We start from the raw sequence: 19437 nt of genomic DNA, 5'->3' as shown, positions 1-19437 counted from the left end.
TGGGGGGTAGGGAGGCTGGCACTTGGGCTGGGGATCTCTGAGGCCAAAGGGCAGACAGACATTCAAAGCTTCATCTTCCAACTCTCTCAGGTGACAAATCTGAAGCACTGTTCCCGTGTCAACTCCCTGGTAAGCAAAGAGTCAAGTAATTTACTGATGTTTCCTCTCTTTAAAAACTTCATAAAAAGAAACAGACAAATAATGGCAGGGAGCTTTGAAATTCTCTCTACTGAAAGGGCAAATGTAAATTTCATGAAACTAAAATTTTATGTAATAAAACTCCACCTGCCGGGAATTGAGGATTACAACGTCAATACCTACTAAAGGCACAAAGCGCGTCACATACCCTTCCTACGTCGAGGTACAAGCTTCGTGGTATCAAAGACAAACCTCAGGGCAGTTGCTCCAACTGTGGTTACCAACGCACATTAACTAAAGCTCTTCCCACCCTTCTGAAAAACGGTCTCGTAAAAATGATTGACCATGGGAAAATGCCATTTTATACAAAAACTTCAAATTGGAATTTATACTTTAAATGTAAGAAAATTAAATATTTTCTAAGAATAGGAACTCTGGGGCCCAGCAGATGGCAGGATAGTTAAGGTGCTGGAATCCCACATGGTCGACTGCAGTTCAGGTCCTAAACCTGGAAGCTTGAAAATCATGCTGGACGCATGTGCATCCATGCTGAAAGTCCTGAGAAGAGAATGGAGATGGGATTGTGGTGTGGCCATTCCCTAAGGGGGTGGTTTCTCACTTTCCCTTTCCGGTGAGCACATGCACCCTATGACAAAAAACTAAAAAAGAAAAAAGAACAGGAACTCCATATTGCAACTGAGGTAAGATCTATTTGAATTTCATGAAACTAAAATTTTAAGTAATAAAATTCCACCTGCCGGGAATTAAGTTCAAGGTAAAAGTTACAGACAGGAAATCAATCCTTCCCTTCCCCGGGACTGCCTACCTATACTGCTGCTGCGGCTGCTTCTATCCAGGATGTCCCCGGGCTTCTCTGCTCCTCTCCAGCCCTACAGGCCTCAGAGATGCAAACTGATACATGGCCTCAGGGGCTGCGATAGACACACTCCTCTGGGACTGCAGACAGATACACGGCCTCGGGGACTGCGGACAGACACACTGCCTCAGGGACTGCGGACAGACACACTGCCTCAGGGACTGCGGACAGACACGCTGCCTCGGGGACTCAAAACAGTTAACGGTTAAGTGCCCTCTGGCATAAATCCTTCTTTAAATCTAGATGACTTACCTCTGTTACCTTGTCCATTCTCTTTCTAGGATGAAAAAGAAATTCAGGAAAATAGGCACTCAGGATATGGAGAGTATCCAATACTGTGCAGCAAACCCGAGAAAGAACCTTAGTGTGGTTAAAAAAAAAAAAGAGAATTCTCGGGACAGTGGAAGCCAGTCCCAACATCCCTGTGAAGAGCTAGCAGTTGTCAACTTCTCGGCACTAGGTCAACACGCTCAAGAAATTTCTTCTCCATCTTGACTGTGTGAGCCCAGGTCTTGCTGTATTTCAGCCTCCTAATAGGCCTCCTCATCCTCTTCAAAAGGCCTTTCCTGCTGCCACCAAAACATTCTAAAAATGCGAATCAGACCCTTTAAATACCCTAAAGCTTTAGGGGATCAGGATGAAAACAGCATCGCACAGTGGTTAAAACCAAAGCCTCTGGAGTCAGACTGCCAGGGATCAGATCTCAGCTCCCATCTGCCTGGCTCGTGGCCGAAGGCAAGTTACTTAACCTGCTTTTATTAATTTACTTTTTAAAAAAATAAACTGCTAGAGGGCATGTGCACTGGTCAGAGCAACACAGACAGTAAGAAAGCACCCCCTGGAGGGATAAATCACACGATACCTTCATTTCTCCTCTCAGGACTTAGGGCACACACACCCAGTATGTTTCTCAAGCCACCAGGTCCAGGACTCAAACCGTGTAGTCAGCCATGTGGTGCTGCCTTGACCACCATGCCAGGGGCTGGTTAACTAACATTTAGTTTCTCTGAAAGCAGTTTTATCTGCATAGCATTATGCATAACTGGCCTGTAAAGTGTACATTTCAACAATCTACAGTGTACTTGCGGTTCTGTAACTCACCACGATCAACCTGTAGAACGTTTCGTCACCCCCAGAAGAAACCCTGTACCCACTGGCAGGCATTCCCACTTCCTCCGTCCTACCCGGTCCCTGGCCACCACTAATCTACTTCCTGTCTCTACACACTTGCCTCTTCTGGGTATTTCCTATGGAAGGAACCACACGGAAGACAGCTTTGTCCCTGGCAGCTTTCCCTTGGCAAAAGGCTTCCAAGGCTCGAAGCAGACTTCACTCCTCTTCACGGCTGAGTGCCAGTCACCCACAGCTCTCGACACGCTGCTTAGCCACCAGCTGGCAGACACTTGGCCTGGCTGTGCTTTTGGCCATGGCAAACACCGTTGCTACCGTTGCTACATCGTGTGCAGGCTGTTGCAGAGACATATGTGTTCATTTCTTCCAGGTACACAGTTAGGGACAGGATTACTGGGTCATATGGTCACTCTGTTTTTAAACTTCTAAGGTAACTTAACCTGGTTTTGAAGGTTTTGGGGTTTTTTTTTTTTGTTTGTTTTTTTAAGGTTTTTGCCATACGGCATGTGCACTTGCCAGAGAGACAGTGAGAGGGAAAGTGAGAAATTGCCCTCCCTAGGGGATGCCAACCCACATTCCCTCTCCTTTATTCTCCCCAGGGAATTTTTTTTAAAGGATTTTTTAAAATTTTATTTATTCATTCATTTATTTTAATTTGACCAAAGAAAGACAGACACACAGAGAGAAGGAAAGTGAGAAAGCAAGTCACCAGGTCCAGGAATTGAACCATGGTCAGCCATGTGGGAATGTCCAGCACCTTTGCCACCACACCACCTGCTGGCCCCCTCCCCAGGGGATTTTGGGTATGCATGCACATATGCCTGGTGTGGCTTTCAAGCCACTAGGTACGGGAGTTCAGCACCTTAACCACTATGGCACTTGCTGGCCCCCTCCCCAGGGGATTTGGGTATGCATGCACATGTGCCTGCTGTGACTTTCAAGCCACTAGGTACGGAGTTCAGCACCTTAACCACTATGGCACTTTTGAGGCCTATTAATGATGTGGGGAAATATTCTCTTCATCTGATAAAACATTTACAAATATACACACACATATGCATATCTGTGCTTCTTAACATTATATACTTTTGGGGTATACTTATGTGTATATAAATATATTTCTCTGCTTTCCAAATTTTCTATAAGGAATATGATCAATTTCTTTTTTTTTTCTTTTTTCTTGAGAGGTTTTTGCTATAGGGCGCGTGCGCTCGCCAGACAGACACAGAGAGACATAGAGACAGAAAGCGAGAAATCACCCCCCCCAGAGGGGATGGCCACGCCGCAATCCCTTCTCCTCCATTCTCCTCTCGGGATCTTGGGCACGCACGCACACGTGCTGGCGTGAGTTTAAGCCACCAGATCCGGGACCCGAACCACGGCCAACTACGTGGGAGTCCAGCGACATAGCCATTACACTAACTGCTGGTCCTAATCAATTTCTTTTTTTAAAAAAAACTATTTGTTTAATTTTATTTGTTGTTGTTGTTATTATTATTATTATTTTAACTTGACCAGAAAGAGAGACAGAGAGAGAACGGGAAAGTGAGAAACCAAGCCAACAGGTCCAGGACTCAAACTATGGTCAGCCATATGAGAGTCCAGCACCTTAACCACCACACCACCTGCTGGCCCTGAGGAACATGATCAATTTCATAACTGAAAATAAAAATAGTGATTATAATAATAAATATGACCAGGACCAGCAGTTGGAGTAATGGCTGTGTCCCTAGACTCCCATGTAGTTGACCGCAGTTCGAGTCCTGGACCCAGTGGCTTAAACTCATGCCGGGCACGCGTGCGTGCATACCCGAGAGCCCAAGAGGAGAAAGGAGGAGAAGGGATTGTGGCGTGGCCATCCCCCCAGGGGGTGATTTCTCACTTTCTGTCTCTCTATCTCTGTCTTTCTGGCAAGCGCACACGCCCTATAGCAGAAACCTCTCAAAAAATATATAAATAAATAATTTAAAAATAAAGATGACCATGTTATTCTCCTGCTTAGAATGCTTCAAAGGCTCCTCATTCCTCACAGGACTTCACACAAAGCTTGCTGACCTGGCCTGTCTCCTCTGGCGTTCTGTCAGTCCTGTGCCAGCCCTCCGTTCTGCAGTTCCCCACGCGCTGTCTCGGTACTTCTGCACATGCTGTTACTGCCCTTACCTGGAATTATCTATCATTCCTTCGTCTGCCTCGTAGGCTCTCATTTTATTGTTCAAAACTCCAACCTGGATGAGAGAACTATGTCTTCATCCTTTCTTTGTATCCTTAATTCCTCGGATAGTACTTAATTCCCAAAGTGTAAAGCTTGGCAGGAGAGGAAAAGACAACAGCTTTCAATGGGGTGTAGTCATGCTGTAATCCTTTCTCCTCCATTTCTCCATTCTCGTCAGCCTTCTGCGCATGCACGCACATGTGTCTTGCATGTTTAACAAGCCACCAGGGCCAGGATTCGAACCATGATTGGTCATATAGGACCAGGCTTCCTTAACCTCTAGGCTTCTGGATCAGCCCCCAGTACAATATTTAGCTCACAGTAGCTTAATGTGTTGACCTAACTTCAAGTATTTCCATGTGACAAGAAAAATGAAAAACTAATGTTTATAGTTACCAGCTATATTTCAATGTAGGCTTCCAAGCACATCGACTAGGGTATAAGGTGACAAGTACTTGCAAAAATTTTTTTAAAAGACTGATTATTTCTTTTATTTCATTTGTTATTATTTATTTTTTAATTCGACCAGAGAGAAATAGAGAGAGAAGGGGAAAGTGAAAAAGTGAGCTGCCAAGTCCAGGATTCAAATCACGGTCAGCCATGTGGGAGTCCAGCATCTTAACCACCGTGCCACCTACTGGCCCCAGTGCTTGCAAAGTCTAACACTAACAGCTAACAGGTATCAAGTACTAACTAAATGCTGGACTATTTTAAGCAAGTTGTATGTTTTAATTCTCACACGCTTCCTATGAAGTAGGTACTATTATTAATATACTAATACATTATTGGGACCAGCAGACGGCATAATGTTTATGTCGCTGGACTCCTACAGAGTCGACTATGGTTTGAGTCCCAGACCTGGCAGCTTAAAACTCATGTCTGGCACATGAGCGTGCAGGCCCAAGATCCCGAGAGGAGAATGGAGAAAAAGTGGTTATGAAGTGGCCAACCCCCCAGAAGTGATTTCTCACCTTCTAACTCTCTGTCTCTCAAGAGAGCATATATATATGCCCTATAGTAAAAATCTCTTTAAAAATGTATATATGATAACACATAATTAACATAAGAAATGCAATTTACTATGTCAAAACTTTTATTTAGATTCTTTTTTTTTTTTTTTTTTTTTGGAGAGATTTTCACTGTAGGGCGCATGCGCTCGCCAGACAGACAGAGAGAGACATAGAGACAGAAAGCGAGAAATCACCCCCCAGGGGGGATGGTCACGCCGCAATCCCTTCTCCTCCATTCTCCTCTCGGGATCTTGGGCACGCACGCACACACGCCCGGCGTGAGTTTTTTAAGCCACCGGGTCCGGGACACGAACCGCGGTCGACTACGTGGGAATCCAGCGACATAGCCATTATGCTAACTGCTGGTTCCCTTATTTAGATTCTTAACATATTGGCACCCATAGGCTTTAAACTGAGAAATACTTTTTTAAAAAAGTATTAAAATTAAAGGACTGGCCCTGTGGCTTAGTAGTTAAGGGACCCTGATTCTATACGGCCACCCATACTGTCTGAATCCCAGCCCTGGTAGTTTGAAAAACCACACCAGCCATGTGTACAAGCATGCCCAAAAGCTGGACAGGGTGGAGAAATGGAGAAGGGACTGCAGCATGACTGCCCCGCTGGGGGAGTGCTTTCTCCCTCTCCCTATCTGCTGTTTCTCTCTCTCGAGAGAGAGAGAGTGTGCCTGTCCTCTGACAAATTTTAAAATAATTATTATTTAAAGTCAAGTTGGCAAAATCCTAGTATCACTGAAAACTGCTTTGTATGTAGCGCTCTCAAAGAAATAGGATGGGATATGCAAAGAGCATGGTAAGTAGGCTCAGGGAGGTATGTGAGCCAAGCCTCGAGGACGCAGGAGCAGAGAGGGCTGCACAGTCTACCTGGGGGCCGTCACAGGGACTACAGAATGAGTGATGGGGTGGCCCTGGGGGCTGAGGGAGCTCAAGCAGGAAAAACGTGTCCTAGGATCCTGGGGACAAGAGTCCAGTAAGAAAAGGAGAGGCGTGTGCTTTGGAGCTAGAGAGGAAGCAGAGGTATTAAGCAGCACGTTTTTCTTTTTTACTAAATTAAACAGAACAAGCGTCAACTTTACAATTCAGAATGTTATATTCTTATTATAAAATTATTTTAGACACATTCTCACTCCAGATAAAAGGAGGCACGTGTCCTAAAGACTAACTTTTAGAAATTCAGTTTCTCATGGATGGGGTGACCCATTGTCCCACTTGTCCTGGGATGGACCCTGTTCACACCTGTTGCCCTGGCACCCTGTCTAGCTCATGCCCCTTTCTCTCTCCAAAGTGTCCTGATTGCCCAAAATCCTGAGAGGAAGACGGAGAAGGGACTGCGACCTGGCCAGCCCCTGGGAGGGGTGCTTGCTTGCTTTCTTCCTGACTTTCTCCCTGAGGGGAGTGCTTCCTCGTTTTCTCTGTCTCCCCCTCCCTTTCTCTCCAGCCAGTGCACGTACCCCACACCACACCGAATTACAAAAGTGACCTGACTTGCACCGTGGTGATGCCTGCACAACTCTGTCCCTCTACTTAAAATCACTGAATTACACACTTATGATAGGTACATTTTAGGAAATGTAAATTATATGTCAATGAAATTTTAAAAGATAAGTCCTGGGGCCAACAGATGGCATAGTGGTTATGTCACTAGACTCTCACGTGGCCAACTGTAATTCAAGTTCGGTCTCTGTGGCTCCAAAGTCATGCCAGGCACATGTGCATCCGTGCCCAAGATCCCAGGAGGAGGAAGGACTGTAGTGTGGCCATCCCCTCGGCGGGGGGGTGATTTCTCAGTTTCTATCTCATTGTCTCTTCCCCCCATTCAGTGAGCACACATGCCATAAGGCAAAAACCTCTTCAAAAATAAATAAATAAAAAGAAAGTAAGTCCTAATTTGAGTGACAAGTCAGATGACCACTTGATTCACGTCATGGCCTCAAGGCCTTAAAAGTGGTCGACTGGGCCTGTTGGCAGTGGTGTAATTAAGGTGACTGGATCTATATGGCCTACTGAGAGGTCTGAGTGCTGGACCTGGTGACTTGAAAAGCACGCCAGGTGTGCGTGTACAAGCGCACATGCCCAAATCCCGAGAAGAGAAGGGAGAAGAAGGGATTACAGCATGGCCATCTCCCATTTAGGGTACTTTCTTATCTCTCGCTGGTGAGAGCACATGCCCTACAAAAAAAATAAGGGGAAAAAAATGGCTGACTGGGCCGGCAGGTGGCATGGTGGCTGAAGGTGCTAGATACCCACATGGTCGACTACGGTTTGAGCCCCAGACCTGGCGGCTTTCTCTCTCTCTCATCAAATTAAATAATTAAATAAATAAATAAATGTTAAATAGAATAAATAATTATTAAAAAGGAAAAAAGGTGGCTGACAGAGCTTCTGAGAAAGGACAACTACTCCAAGGAGTTCTTTTCTAAAAAAGATACCTTTTTTCCCTATCAAGACAGCTTCTATGCACGTAACATGGTTAAGTCTCACACTCACTGATGGCCAAGTCGGCCCTTTACAGGCTTTTCACTGTCCTGCCATCGACACCTCCTCCTCCAGTAACAAGAGAGCCAGGCGCTTAACCATCCCACGACGAGGCGACCCACAGGCCATGATCAACAAGGCGCACTCTAGGCCAGAGGGGAGCCACATGCTTCAAAAGGATACATAGATGGTTAAGAGTTTTGGGGTGTTACTAGCTTTAAAAACTAAAGCTAGAAACTTTTCCAACTTCAACTTTAACTCTGGAGTCCAGGAATCCTGAAATAAAAAGCAAAGAGACAAAAATAAACACACGAGATCGCTACATGCCAACAGAGCATCAAGCTGAGGCCGCTAGGCGACCAGCACAGCCAGATGTACTGCAGCCCAAAAGCGAGATTCTTGCCAGCGACGTGAGACCATGACAGATGGGTGAGGACGCGAGTTTGTTTCTAGAGTCAAGCAGGAGGAAAGAACAGAGCTCTCATAAACAGAGAAAAAAATAACCCTGTGCATGATTTGAATGTTTCATGCGATTTAAACACAGCAAGACAAGTAACCTTATTAGGATGAACACCAAAAATAGCTCAGGGCCACGTAGGCAGGCGTGGCCCTGGCAGGCACGGCAGAAACAACTATCACCAAGTTTCTGAAAGCGTCCCTAAGAAAAGGACACATTTCCACCAGCCTCATCCAGGTAAGAAAAAAGGACAGAGGTCAAGAATGATGATATACTTTTAGTTCAATATGTTCATTGGGTCCAGCAGGTGGCATGGAGGTTAAGGGCACTGGACTTCCACACAGCTGACCACAGTTCAAGTCCTGGACCTGGAAGCTTGCTTTCTCACTTTCTTTCTCTCACTCTCTTGCTCTGATCCCTCTCCGGTCAAATTAAAATAAAGAAATAAGAAGTTAAATAAAATAATTCTTTAAAAAAAAAAGTAAAATAAATAAATAAATTATAGCGGGACCAGCAGGTGGCGTGGTGGTTAAGGTGCTGGCCACTCCCACATAGCCAACCACGGTTCAAGTCCCAGACCTGGTGGCTTACTGTCTCATTTTCCATCTCTCTCTCTCTCTCTCTCTCTCTGTGTGTGTGTGTGTGTGTGTGTATGTGTGTGTGTCTGGTCAAATTAAAATAAATGAATGAATGAATAAATAAAATTAAATCAATAATTAAATAAAATTATTGGGCTAGCCAGTGGCATGGTGGTTAAAGTGGCTGGATCCCACACAGCCAACTGTGCAGTTCGAGTTCCGAACCCAGCAGCTTGAAAAGTATGCCTGGCACATGTGCATGTGTGCCCAAAACCCTGAGAGGGAAACGGAGGAGAAGGGATTACAATGTGGCCATCTCCCCTGGGGGGGTTATTTCTCACTTCCCCTACCCCTTCTCTTTGTCTCTAGAGAGCGTATATGCTCTATAGCAAAAAATATATAAACAAACAAATAGGTAAAAAGATAATCTCTCAGAGTGCTCTTTAAATATATATATATTTATTTAACTTTATTTACCGTAATTGTGGTCTTTTTTTATAACTATTTTATTTTTATTTATTCATTCATTGATTTTTTAATTTGACCAGAGAGAGACAGAGGGTGAGAGTGAGAGAGAGAGGAAGTGAGAAAGCAAGCCACCAGATCCAGGACTCGAACCCCGGTCGGCCATGTGGGAGTGTCCAGCGCCTTAACCACCACACCACCTGCTTGTCCCAAGTATTATTTTGTTAACTCACCAGGGAGGAGTAAGGGTAGGGGGAGTGAGAATGCCAGCCACCAGGTCCAGGACTTGAACCACAATTGGCTGAGTGGAAGTCTAATGCCTTAACCACCACACTACCTGCTGGCCCCTCAGACAGTGCTCTTACGAAGTAGCAACAAGTCCAGCCTCTGTGGCACAGCCGGTAGCATACCAAGCTGTGGAGCTGGAAGTCATTATGCCAATTGTGGTTCAGTCTGGACTGGTCAGCCTGAAAATAAGCCGAGCACATGTCCATGAGCCCAGGATCCCAGTGGGCTGGAGGACCGGAGGAAGGGGACTGCGCCATGACTGAGCCTTGTAGAAGGCACTCTTTCTTTCTCTCATGCTCTATCATGATTTTTAAAAGAAAAAATAAGAAATAGTAAAAGAAACACTGTGACAGGAAACAATTTTTCTTAGTACTCTGTGTCCAAGAATACCTTCCATCCGCACTGGAAGTTTGGCTAAAAAGCCACAATAACACCAGAATCCCTCTGCCGTTCCCTGGAAGCTGCTCCGCGGCCCTCGGCCTTCCTGCCCTCCCACTGCCTCTGCCCTCTGCACCTCCCTCTCCTCCCAGTCATTCTACCCAGTATGTCACCCGGCTTTTGGAAAAGAGGCTGCCCGACGAGCAGAACATGAGTGTTTGTAAGAGACTGTGTCTGTCGTGGGCTCAGTAAGGGGGAACCACTGTGCTGCCTGGGACAGTCACAGCGTCATGGCGGCCACTTACCTGGAAGAGCTCTTTAAACGAGGGGTGGACCATCGGGTTGGGCACGAAGGGAAGGGCATAGAAAGGAAGAAACTCGGTGGTCTGGCTCAGGGCTGCCCCTTTGGTCTCCAAGAAAGTTTTGAAGAAAGAAATTCTGTCATCCAGTTGCTCTTTGTCCTGGAGGAGGAAGAGATGCCTGCCTGAGGTTCCCAGCTCACCCCAGGCCGCCCGTCTGCCCACCCTCTCAGGAGGGGCCTTGGGTCCCAGCTCTGTAGCGAGTGCCCTCCCCACGTGACCTGGGAGGGTGTGCTGACTCGTTGTTCTAACACCCCCCCAGCCCTCCTGTTGATGAGACGAGATCAGGACTATCAGGGACAGACGCAGGGCAATGCTGCTGTCGGCGCTGCCATCTCCCCTCTCTCACACCCTCAACGACTTCGTGAACATTCTGGCTTTCAATTTGTCCTAATGCACATGTACTTGCCAGGGAGAAACAGAAAAAAAGAGGGAGATGAGAAAGCACCCCCTAAATGGGGCCTGGTCACGCCATCCTGTCAGGATTTCGGACATGCACAGACACGATCGTGTCCCTCAAGCCGCTGTCAACCATGCGGGGTCTGGCTCCTGGCAGGCCTCGTGAACTACAGGCCACGAGGCCGGCCCCGTGAGCATCTTTTCTTTTTTTAATTCTGCCAGAGGGTGTGTGGGCTTGACAGAGAGACCCTCTCCTCCACCTCTGCCTCCTTCCAGGGTTTCGGGCCTGCCTCTCTATGGCAATAAAAATAAGAGATAAGACCCTGTTGGGGTTCTGTCTCTGTCCCTGTCTCTCCCCCCCTCATATCTCTGCTCATAGGAAAAATAAATTTTTCAAAATAGGTAATATTTAATGGTAGGGACAAGTCTGGAGTTGAATGTTATCTTCCAGAATTCAAACAGAAAGATCGAACACAACAGAAGATAAAGTACCTGAAACTGAACTGGGGAAACAGAATTTTGTGATTAAAGCAATACTGATCTTCTTCTATGCTTTGTTTTCCAAGAGTTAAGAATTTTTGTCTTCTCTTGAATTGTCGACAGGTCCATGTACCTACTAGTTGAACAGAATCCTGTTTCCTGGCTTTGAATCCTAAGCAAAGTTCTCTTAACTTATTTTTATTTATTTATTTATTTATTTGAGAGTTTTTTTGCTATAGTGTGCGCTTGCCAGAAAGACAGAGAGACAGAAAGCAAGAAATCACCCCCCGGGGGGATGGCCACGCCACAATACGTCTCCTCTCGGGATCTTGGGCACGCACGCACACGTGCCTGGCGTGAGTTTAAGCCACCAGGTCCAAGACTCGAACCACAGTCACCTACATCGGAGTCCAGCGACATAGCCATTAGCCAACTGCTGGTCCTATCTCTTAACATTTTTAAATTTCATTTATTAAAGCTAAAACTGCCTTTATTTAAATTAAAACTATATTTTAAGGGAACCAGCAGTTAGCGTAATGGCTATGTCGCTGGACTCCGATGTAGTTGACTGTGGTTCGAGTCTTGGACCTGGTGGCTTAAACTCACGCCAGGCACGTGTGCGTGCGTGCCCAAGATCCCGAGAGGAGAATGGAGGAGAAGGGATGGCAGCGTGGCCATCCCCCCTGGGGGGTGATTTCTCACTTTCTATCTCTATGTCTCTCTCTGTCTGTCTGGCGAGGGCACGCACCCTATAGCGAAAAAATATCTCAACAAAAAACAAAACAAAACTATATTTTAAAATACCTATTTAATGACCACAGTAAGCTTGCCTCAGCTAGGTGCTACTTTACAGAATATTCATTCTATTCTCAGAGTTTCATGCCTAAAGTCAAACATGTGTTCACTGGTATGTATATATCAGCTGAACTTACTATTGAAAGTAGTTAATTGAGATACTTTGTGAATCAGGACAGCAATTGACATAATGGCTATGTCACTGGACTCCCATGTAGTCAACCGCGGTTGGAGTCCCGGACCAGGTGGCTTAAACTCATGCCAGGGGCGTGTACGTGCATGCCTAAGATCCCAAGGGGAGATAGAGGAGAAGGGACTGTGGTGTGGCCATCCCCCCTGGGGGGTGATTTCTCACTTTCTGTCTCTCCATCTCTGTCTGGTGAGTGCATGTGCCCTACAGCAAAATAAACTCTCAAAAAAAAAAAAAAAGATATTTTGTGAATCAACGAAATGTGGGGAAGGAACGAAAAGGAACAGAAAGCAACTGCACATACCAGAAACAGTGTGGGAGAGAGATGGGAAATGGCAGAGGGTGAGAAACAGGGGGAAGACATAAAACAAGAAATAGAAAATTATTTGTTGATGATAACATGTATGATGAAGCCACTATACAATGTATTCTAGATGAGAAATTGCATTTTGTATATTGAGATGATGTTCAGTGAATAAATGTAAAATAAAAAAAAATAGGTAATGTTTATTGACTTTTATATTACACCAAAATGGAAATAAATATAAAGAAAACAGAAATCTCCCACGAGCTTCCAAGAAGGGCTGCTCTAGCAGACTGTGACGTGCCCCCACTGCAGTCCTCCCTCTCGACGTCCCCGACATCTTACTAGGTTAACACAGGTGCTGGGCACGAGGAAACTGACAAGCAAGTGCGCATGTCAGGTGTCAGCTTGCCCCTCTCCCCCCTCACTTCCTGTGCAGAGGCCCGGGCCACAGCAGCAGGGACTGTCAGTCGTCTCCTCTCCCCACACCTCCAGCCCCAGCTCCCCCAGTACACTGGGCACAGGCATGCCCATGAAGCTGGCTAGCAAGGCTGGGGGGACTGCGGAGTCAAGAGTCTAGTGGGTGTGCTCTGTCTCCCTCTCACTCATGGAAGGAAAAATAAATAAACTTGATGGCATGAAGGTTAAGGCATTGGACTTTCACCCGGCTAGCTTTGTGGTTCAACTCCCAGTCCTGGCAGACTAAGAATCACCAGGCAGTGTGGGTGCATGCCCAAAGTCCCAAGACTGGGACTGTGGTGTGGCCATTCCCCGCCTCCACCAGCAGGGGGTTGATTTCTCATTCTTTCTCTCTTTGTCTCTCTGACAAGTATACACACCTTACAGCAAAAACTACAAATACAAAATAAACTTAAAGTTCATCAGGCCCTAAGATGCCCATGCCTTGCAAGCAACATGATAAAGTGGTCACAAAACTATATAAACGATCTTTTGGAAATTAACAACTAACATCCTGTAACATACCGTTTGTACGATGGAATCCCGGTGAACTTACCGGCCTCCCGGCAGAGTGCTTCAGTAGATAGATGGCGAAATGGATGTGGACGTAGAACTCCAACTTCTGGGCAAGGGAGTCGCCCTCGCGGACACACCTGGGAATGTGCTCGTCCCACAGATCGAAGAACACCTTCTGCTCTCCGCTGTCGAAGGCAGCAAGGAGCTCCTTCTGTGGAGCAGACAGCACACGGTCCTGGTCACCCTCCCGACAGCCAGTCCTCACAGCCTCCCAACAGCACAGAGCAGACGCCTTTCCAGAAGCAAGGACAGAGCAGAGAGCTGGGCGGGCTCCCACTCCTGCAGCAGATTCTCGCAGACCAACCTTGGTTTCCCACCCCCGCAACACCAAAGCTGGACACTGTGAAGAACTGACAAAAACATTTCAGGCCTTTGACCTGAAAGGGACCGTGAATAAGGCAAAGACAGGGCCACTATACCCCAAGGTCACCCTATGGACTTGCTGACCCCGGCAAGCCACCAAGAAGCGTGGGGCACACCAGCAGCCCCGCCCCGCCTCAGGGGAGCAGCCTCACAAGCAGACGCTGCGGCTGGGAGCACAAGCATCCTTGCCCAGCTGGCCCTGGCTAGGGCGGGACTGCCACTTGGCTCTGTGGACAGGAGCCGGCCGGCAGAGATGGCACTGTGGGAAGCCGTGACGCCAGCACGGCAGGTGACTGCCTGTGCCCTCAGGCACAGTGATGAGGGGCACAGAGAGGATGCAGGAGCACAGCTGGGCGCTGTTCCGGCTGCAGGGCCGTGGGAGTCCTTGTGGAACAAGGGCAGTTTCCCGATCCACCAGGCAATGCCCGAATGAGAGAATTTAGGAGAAAGCCTCAGAAGCGCGAAAACTGACTCATCCCAAGGACCACCTGTGCGATGTCGTGGGCTTAGGTACAAGGCAGACCTGAAAGACCCTCCCAACAGTCCAAAACGACATGCCCCTGACTGCCGTTTGTACCACATGCCCGACACTTGGACCTGCGTCGTGCTGGACTGCAAAAGTTTTCTAGACTGGATTTTCTGCAGACTCACCAGTTCCACACCCAACACCACCTGTATTCACCACTACTTGGCTATTATTCTTTTTTTTTTTGGAGAGGTTTTTCCTATAGGGGGCGTGCGCTTGCCAGACAGACAGAGAGAGACAGAGAGATAGAAAGCAAGAAATCACCCCCCAGGGGGGATGGCCACACCGCAATCCCTTCTCCTCCATTCTCCTCTTGGGATCTTGGGCAGGCATGCACACACATGCGCCGTGCGTGAGTTTAAGCCACCGGGTCCGGGATGCGAACCGTGGTCGGCTATTTGGGAGTCCAGCGACAAAGCCATTACGCTAACTGCTGGTCCCGGCTATTATTCTTTTATATTTTTAAAAATGGTTCTATGAAGGCCAGCATGTGGTGGTAAAGGCACTGGACTCCCACGTGGCAGGAAACGCACTCAATTCCCACGTGGCCAACCATGGTTCAAGTCCTGGACCCAGTAGCTTGCTTTTTCACTTTCCCTTTCTCTCTTTCTTGCATTCTCTGGTCAAATTAAAAAATGAATAAGAAGAAGAAATAAAGTTAAATCAATATATAAATTTATAAAAATAAAAGTCTTATGTTGGAGCCAGCAGGTGACATGGTGGTTAAGGTGCTAGAATCCCACATGGCCAATCACTGTTTGAGTCCTGGACCTGGTGGCTTGCTTTCTCACTTATGCTCTCTCTTTCTCTTTGGTGAGTATGCATATCCTACAGCAAATTAAAAATAATAATAAATAAAATTAAATAATTTTTAAAAAATGATTTTATGCATAATTTTCCTGTATAATTCTTCCTTTAAAATTGCTTTAGGTTACATATTGCATCTGTTTATAACTGACCTTAACATTATATAATGGAAACGTACAGAGAATAAATGTTACAGTGTTTGGTGATACTTAAGTCAAAGATATTCCTTAACAGAAAATCTTCCGGGGCCAGCAGGTGGTGTGGTGGTTAAGGCTCTGGACACTCCCACATGGCCAACCACACTTCGAGTCCTGACCTGGTGGCTTGCTTTCTCACTTTCCACACCCCTTTGTGTCTCTCTCTGGTCAAATTAAAATAAACGAATGAATTTTAAAAAAATAGAAAACCTTCAAATGTGAATATTACAAAAATATTCTTGGGCCAAGAGGTAACATGGTGGTTAAGGTAGCTGGATCCCACACGGCTGTGTAGTTCAAGTCTTGGACCAGCAACTTAGAAAAACGCTGGGTGTGTATATATACATGCCCACAATCCTGAAAGGAAAGAGGAAAGAAAGAAGAGGGAATGCAGAGTGGCCAGGCCCTGTGAAGGAGGTGAAGGAGGTGTGCTTTTTCACTTCTCTCACTCTTCACCTAGCACCTCTGGCAAAAACTTGAGAAAAAAAAATCGGGAACCGGCAAATGGTGTAATGGTTATATCATTGGACTCCCACGTAGTCAACCACGGTTCAAGTCCTAGACCTGGCAGCTTCAAACTCACGCTGGGCGCGTGTACATGTGTGCCTAAAACCCCAAGAGGAGAATGGAGAAGGGACTGCATCATGGCCATGTCCCTGGGGGGTAATTTCTAACTTTCTATCTCTGCCTCACTGGTAAGCACTGGCACACTATAGCAAAAAACCTATTAAAAAAAAAAAAAATCTTGCAGGACCAGCAGATGGCATAATGGTTACATTGCTGGACCCCCACGTGGTCAACTGCAGCTCAAGTCCCAGACCTGGGAGCTTAAAGCTCATGCTGGGCACACGTGCGTGTGTGCCCAAAAATCCCAAGAGGAGAATAGAGAAGGGACTGTGGCATGGCCATCTACCCTCCTGGGGAGGGGGGTATGATTTCTCACTTTCTGTCTGTCTCTCTGTCTCTCTGGCAAGCACACATGCCCTATAGCAAAAATCTCTTTAAAAAAAAAATTGGAGACAAGCAAATGGTGTAACGGTTACACTGCTGGACTCCCAACTGCAGTTCAAGGCCCAGATCCAGTGGCTTTAAAATCACACTGGGTGCATGTGGATGTGTGCTCAAAATCCAGGAGGAGAATGCAGGAGAAGGGATTGTGGTGTGGCCATCCTCTCTCCATGGTGATTTCTCACTTTCTCTCCGTCTCGCTCTCTGGCGAGCACACGCACCCTAAGACAGAAACCTCTTTTTAAAAAGGCAAAAAATCTTGAGTTGGGTGTTTTCTTAACATGGCTTGGCAGGATCCAGATGTCCAAAGGTCCATCCAGTTGTTCTCAATTCTGTGTGTAAACCTGCAACCACAGACCTGTGCCATGTCACCATCATCACACTCATCCCAGCTCCTGGCTCGTCTCCCGGCCTGGAAATATCCCTGCACTTACAATGGTACCTTCACGTAACGCAGCCCACTGCTCAGTTCCTGTGGTCACAAAGTGCTAATGATCTGTGAGCCAGGGTCTCAGCCAGAACACTGGGACGAGGAAGTGCACACACCACCACTGTGTAATAATGCCCGCACGCGCACACGCACACACACTTCTTACAGAACTGTGCCCAGAAACTCACCATTTGAGTGCTACCACCACTCGCTCAACACATTTGCTGAACCCCAGCTCCAGGCATTTTTGTTTGGGAAATCTACCACAGTGGACGCCGTTGATGAGGTGATTGCATGTGACAATCAGAAAGCTTCAGGTCTTCCAAGTCATATTACAACGGACCTGAAGCGTTCTGTGCCAGTAACGCACTCACGATGCCGTGAACGTTCCTAAAATCCACTGGACCTTCCGCGAGAAGCCTGGCAAGCATCAGCCTCATCCGGTGACACAGCACAGAAAGGGCAAGGACTCTCGGTATGCTCAGGGAAAGCAGTGTTCTGACAGGAAGCAGGGCGGCTGTGGTGAACAGACTGAGCCTGTTTTCTGGAACAAGGTCCAAACTACCAAGCAGATCGCGCTGAGCTCGAATGTGCTGAGCCCAACTGCAGGTCTGAGGGGATGCTGCCATTAAGACACACGAGCATTCTGAACTATGAGGAGACAAGAAGAGAAAGGGTCAAGAGATCTAGTTCTAAGCTTCCCCTTTCGTTTTATTATGAAGACAGTAAAAGCTTGAGGTGGATGTTCCCTCATTTGATTACAGTTCGTCTTTTTATGAGGGAATAAAGTAACCAATAAAATTCTTCTTATGGGATAATTTGGAGGAAAAAAATGTACTTGAAGACTTTGGAAAAATACCCATCAAAACCACAAGAGGGGCTGGCAGGTGGCGTCACCACGGCTGGCTCCCACATGACCAACCGTGGTTCAAATCCTAGACCCAATGGCTTAAAACTCATGTAGGGCACGTGTGTGTACATGCCCAGAATCCTGAGAGGAGAGTGGAGGAAAAGGGATTGGAGCATGGCCATCCCCCCAGAGGATGATTTCTCATTTTCCATCTCTCTCTCTATCCTATCTGGTGAGTGCATGTGCCCTCTGACAAAATCTAAAACACACACACACACACACACACACACACACACACTATCCCTTCAGTAATCCCAGTACTCAGGAGGCTGAGGCAGGAGGATTTCAAGTTTGAGGCCAGCGTGGGCAACACAGCAAGGCCATTCTCTAGAAAAAAGAGAAAAAAAAAAAAGATACTACTTCAAATCCATTAGGATGGCTATTGAAAAAAAAAAAAAGTGTTGGTGATATGTGAAGGAACTGGAACTCTCACTGCTGGTGGAAAAGCAAAATGGTGTAGCCACTGCAGTTACAATTCCTTAAAAGATTAAAAATAAAACTACCACACAACCCAGCAGCCCCACTCTTGAGTATACACCCAAAAGAATTAATAGCAGGGTCCTGAAGAAACATCTGTATACCCATGTTCACAGCAGGACCAGGAAACAGCCAAAAGGTGGAAGTAACTCCAGTGCCCAATGATGGAAAAAAGAATGGATAAGCAAAATGTGGAACAGACATACAGTGGAATATTATTTAGCCTTCAAAAGGAAGGCAACCCTGTCACATATAACATGAATGAACCTTGAGAAGGTGCTGAGGGAAACAAGCCAGGCACACACACAAAAATAAATACTGTATGGGGACCAGCAGTTAGTGTAATGGCTATGTCGCTGGACTCCCATGTAGTCAACCACGGTTCGAGTCCTGGACCCGGTGGCTTAAACTCACGCCAAGCACATGTGGGTGCATGCCCAAGATCTTGAGAGGAGAATGGAGGAGAAGGGATTGTGGTATGGCCATCCCCCCTGGGGGGTGATTTCTCGCTCTCTGTCTCTCTCTGTCTTTCTGGTGAGCGCACGCACCCTATAGCAAAAACCTCTCCAAATATAAATACATACATACATACATACATACATACATACGTACATACTGTATGTGTGCACCTACACCAGGCATGTGAAGTAGTCTAATTCACAGAAAGCAGAATAGTGGGGGCCAAGGATTAGGGAGATAGAAAAAAAACAGATGCAAGGTGAAAGAGTTCCGGAGATGTTTCTCAGCAATGTAAATTTATTTCATCACTGAGCTTTACACCTAACAATGGTTAAGATGGGGCCAGCAGATGGGGTTATGGTTACCTCGCTGAACGCCCAGGTAGTTGACCAAGGTTTGAGTCCTGTACCTAGTGGCTTAAGACTCATGCTGAGCACAGATGTATGCATGCCCAAAATCCCGAGATCCCCCCAGAAGGTGGTTTCTTGCTTTCTGTCTCTCTCTCTCTCCAGCAAGTGCACATGACCTATAGCAAAACTTAACAACAAAAAGTTAAGATGGCATAGTTGTTTGTTTGTTTGTTTGTTTTTTTAGGTCTCTGCCATAGGGCACATGTGCTCACTGGAAAAAAAAAAAGATACCAGTTTAAATCCATTAGGAAGGCTATTGAAA

The 19437-nt window shown here is 46.5% G+C and overlaps 1 protein-coding gene across 5 annotated transcripts in view; it reads right to left on the bottom strand.

Moving 5' to 3' along the window:
* Window positions 1–19437, bottom strand: part of ARMC9 (armadillo repeat containing 9) — a 199255-nt gene that overhangs the window by 174231 nt on the left and 5587 nt on the right. For all 5 annotated transcript variants that reach the window (XM_006171120.3, XM_006171121.3, XM_014585263.2 and 2 more), the window contains 4 exons: window positions 13569–13739; window positions 10332–10487; window positions 8044–8136; window positions 1268–1292 (listed from right to left, as the gene is read on the bottom strand). In XM_006171120.3, coding sequence (XP_006171182.1) covers window positions 1268–1292; window positions 8044–8136; window positions 10332–10487; window positions 13569–13739 — 445 coding nt within the window. The remainder of the gene's footprint in view (window positions 1–1267; window positions 1293–8043; window positions 8137–10331; window positions 10488–13568; window positions 13740–19437) is intronic.

This window comes from Tupaia chinensis, unplaced genomic scaffold, assembly GCF_000334495.1.
Source record: "Tupaia chinensis unplaced genomic scaffold, TupChi_1.0 Scaffold149383_1, whole genome shotgun sequence".
Classification (NCBI taxonomy): Eukaryota; Metazoa; Chordata; class Mammalia; order Scandentia; family Tupaiidae; genus Tupaia; species Tupaia belangeri.
Note: the sequence above shows the minus strand (reverse complement) of the source record. Positions and strands in the feature narration are given on the sequence as shown.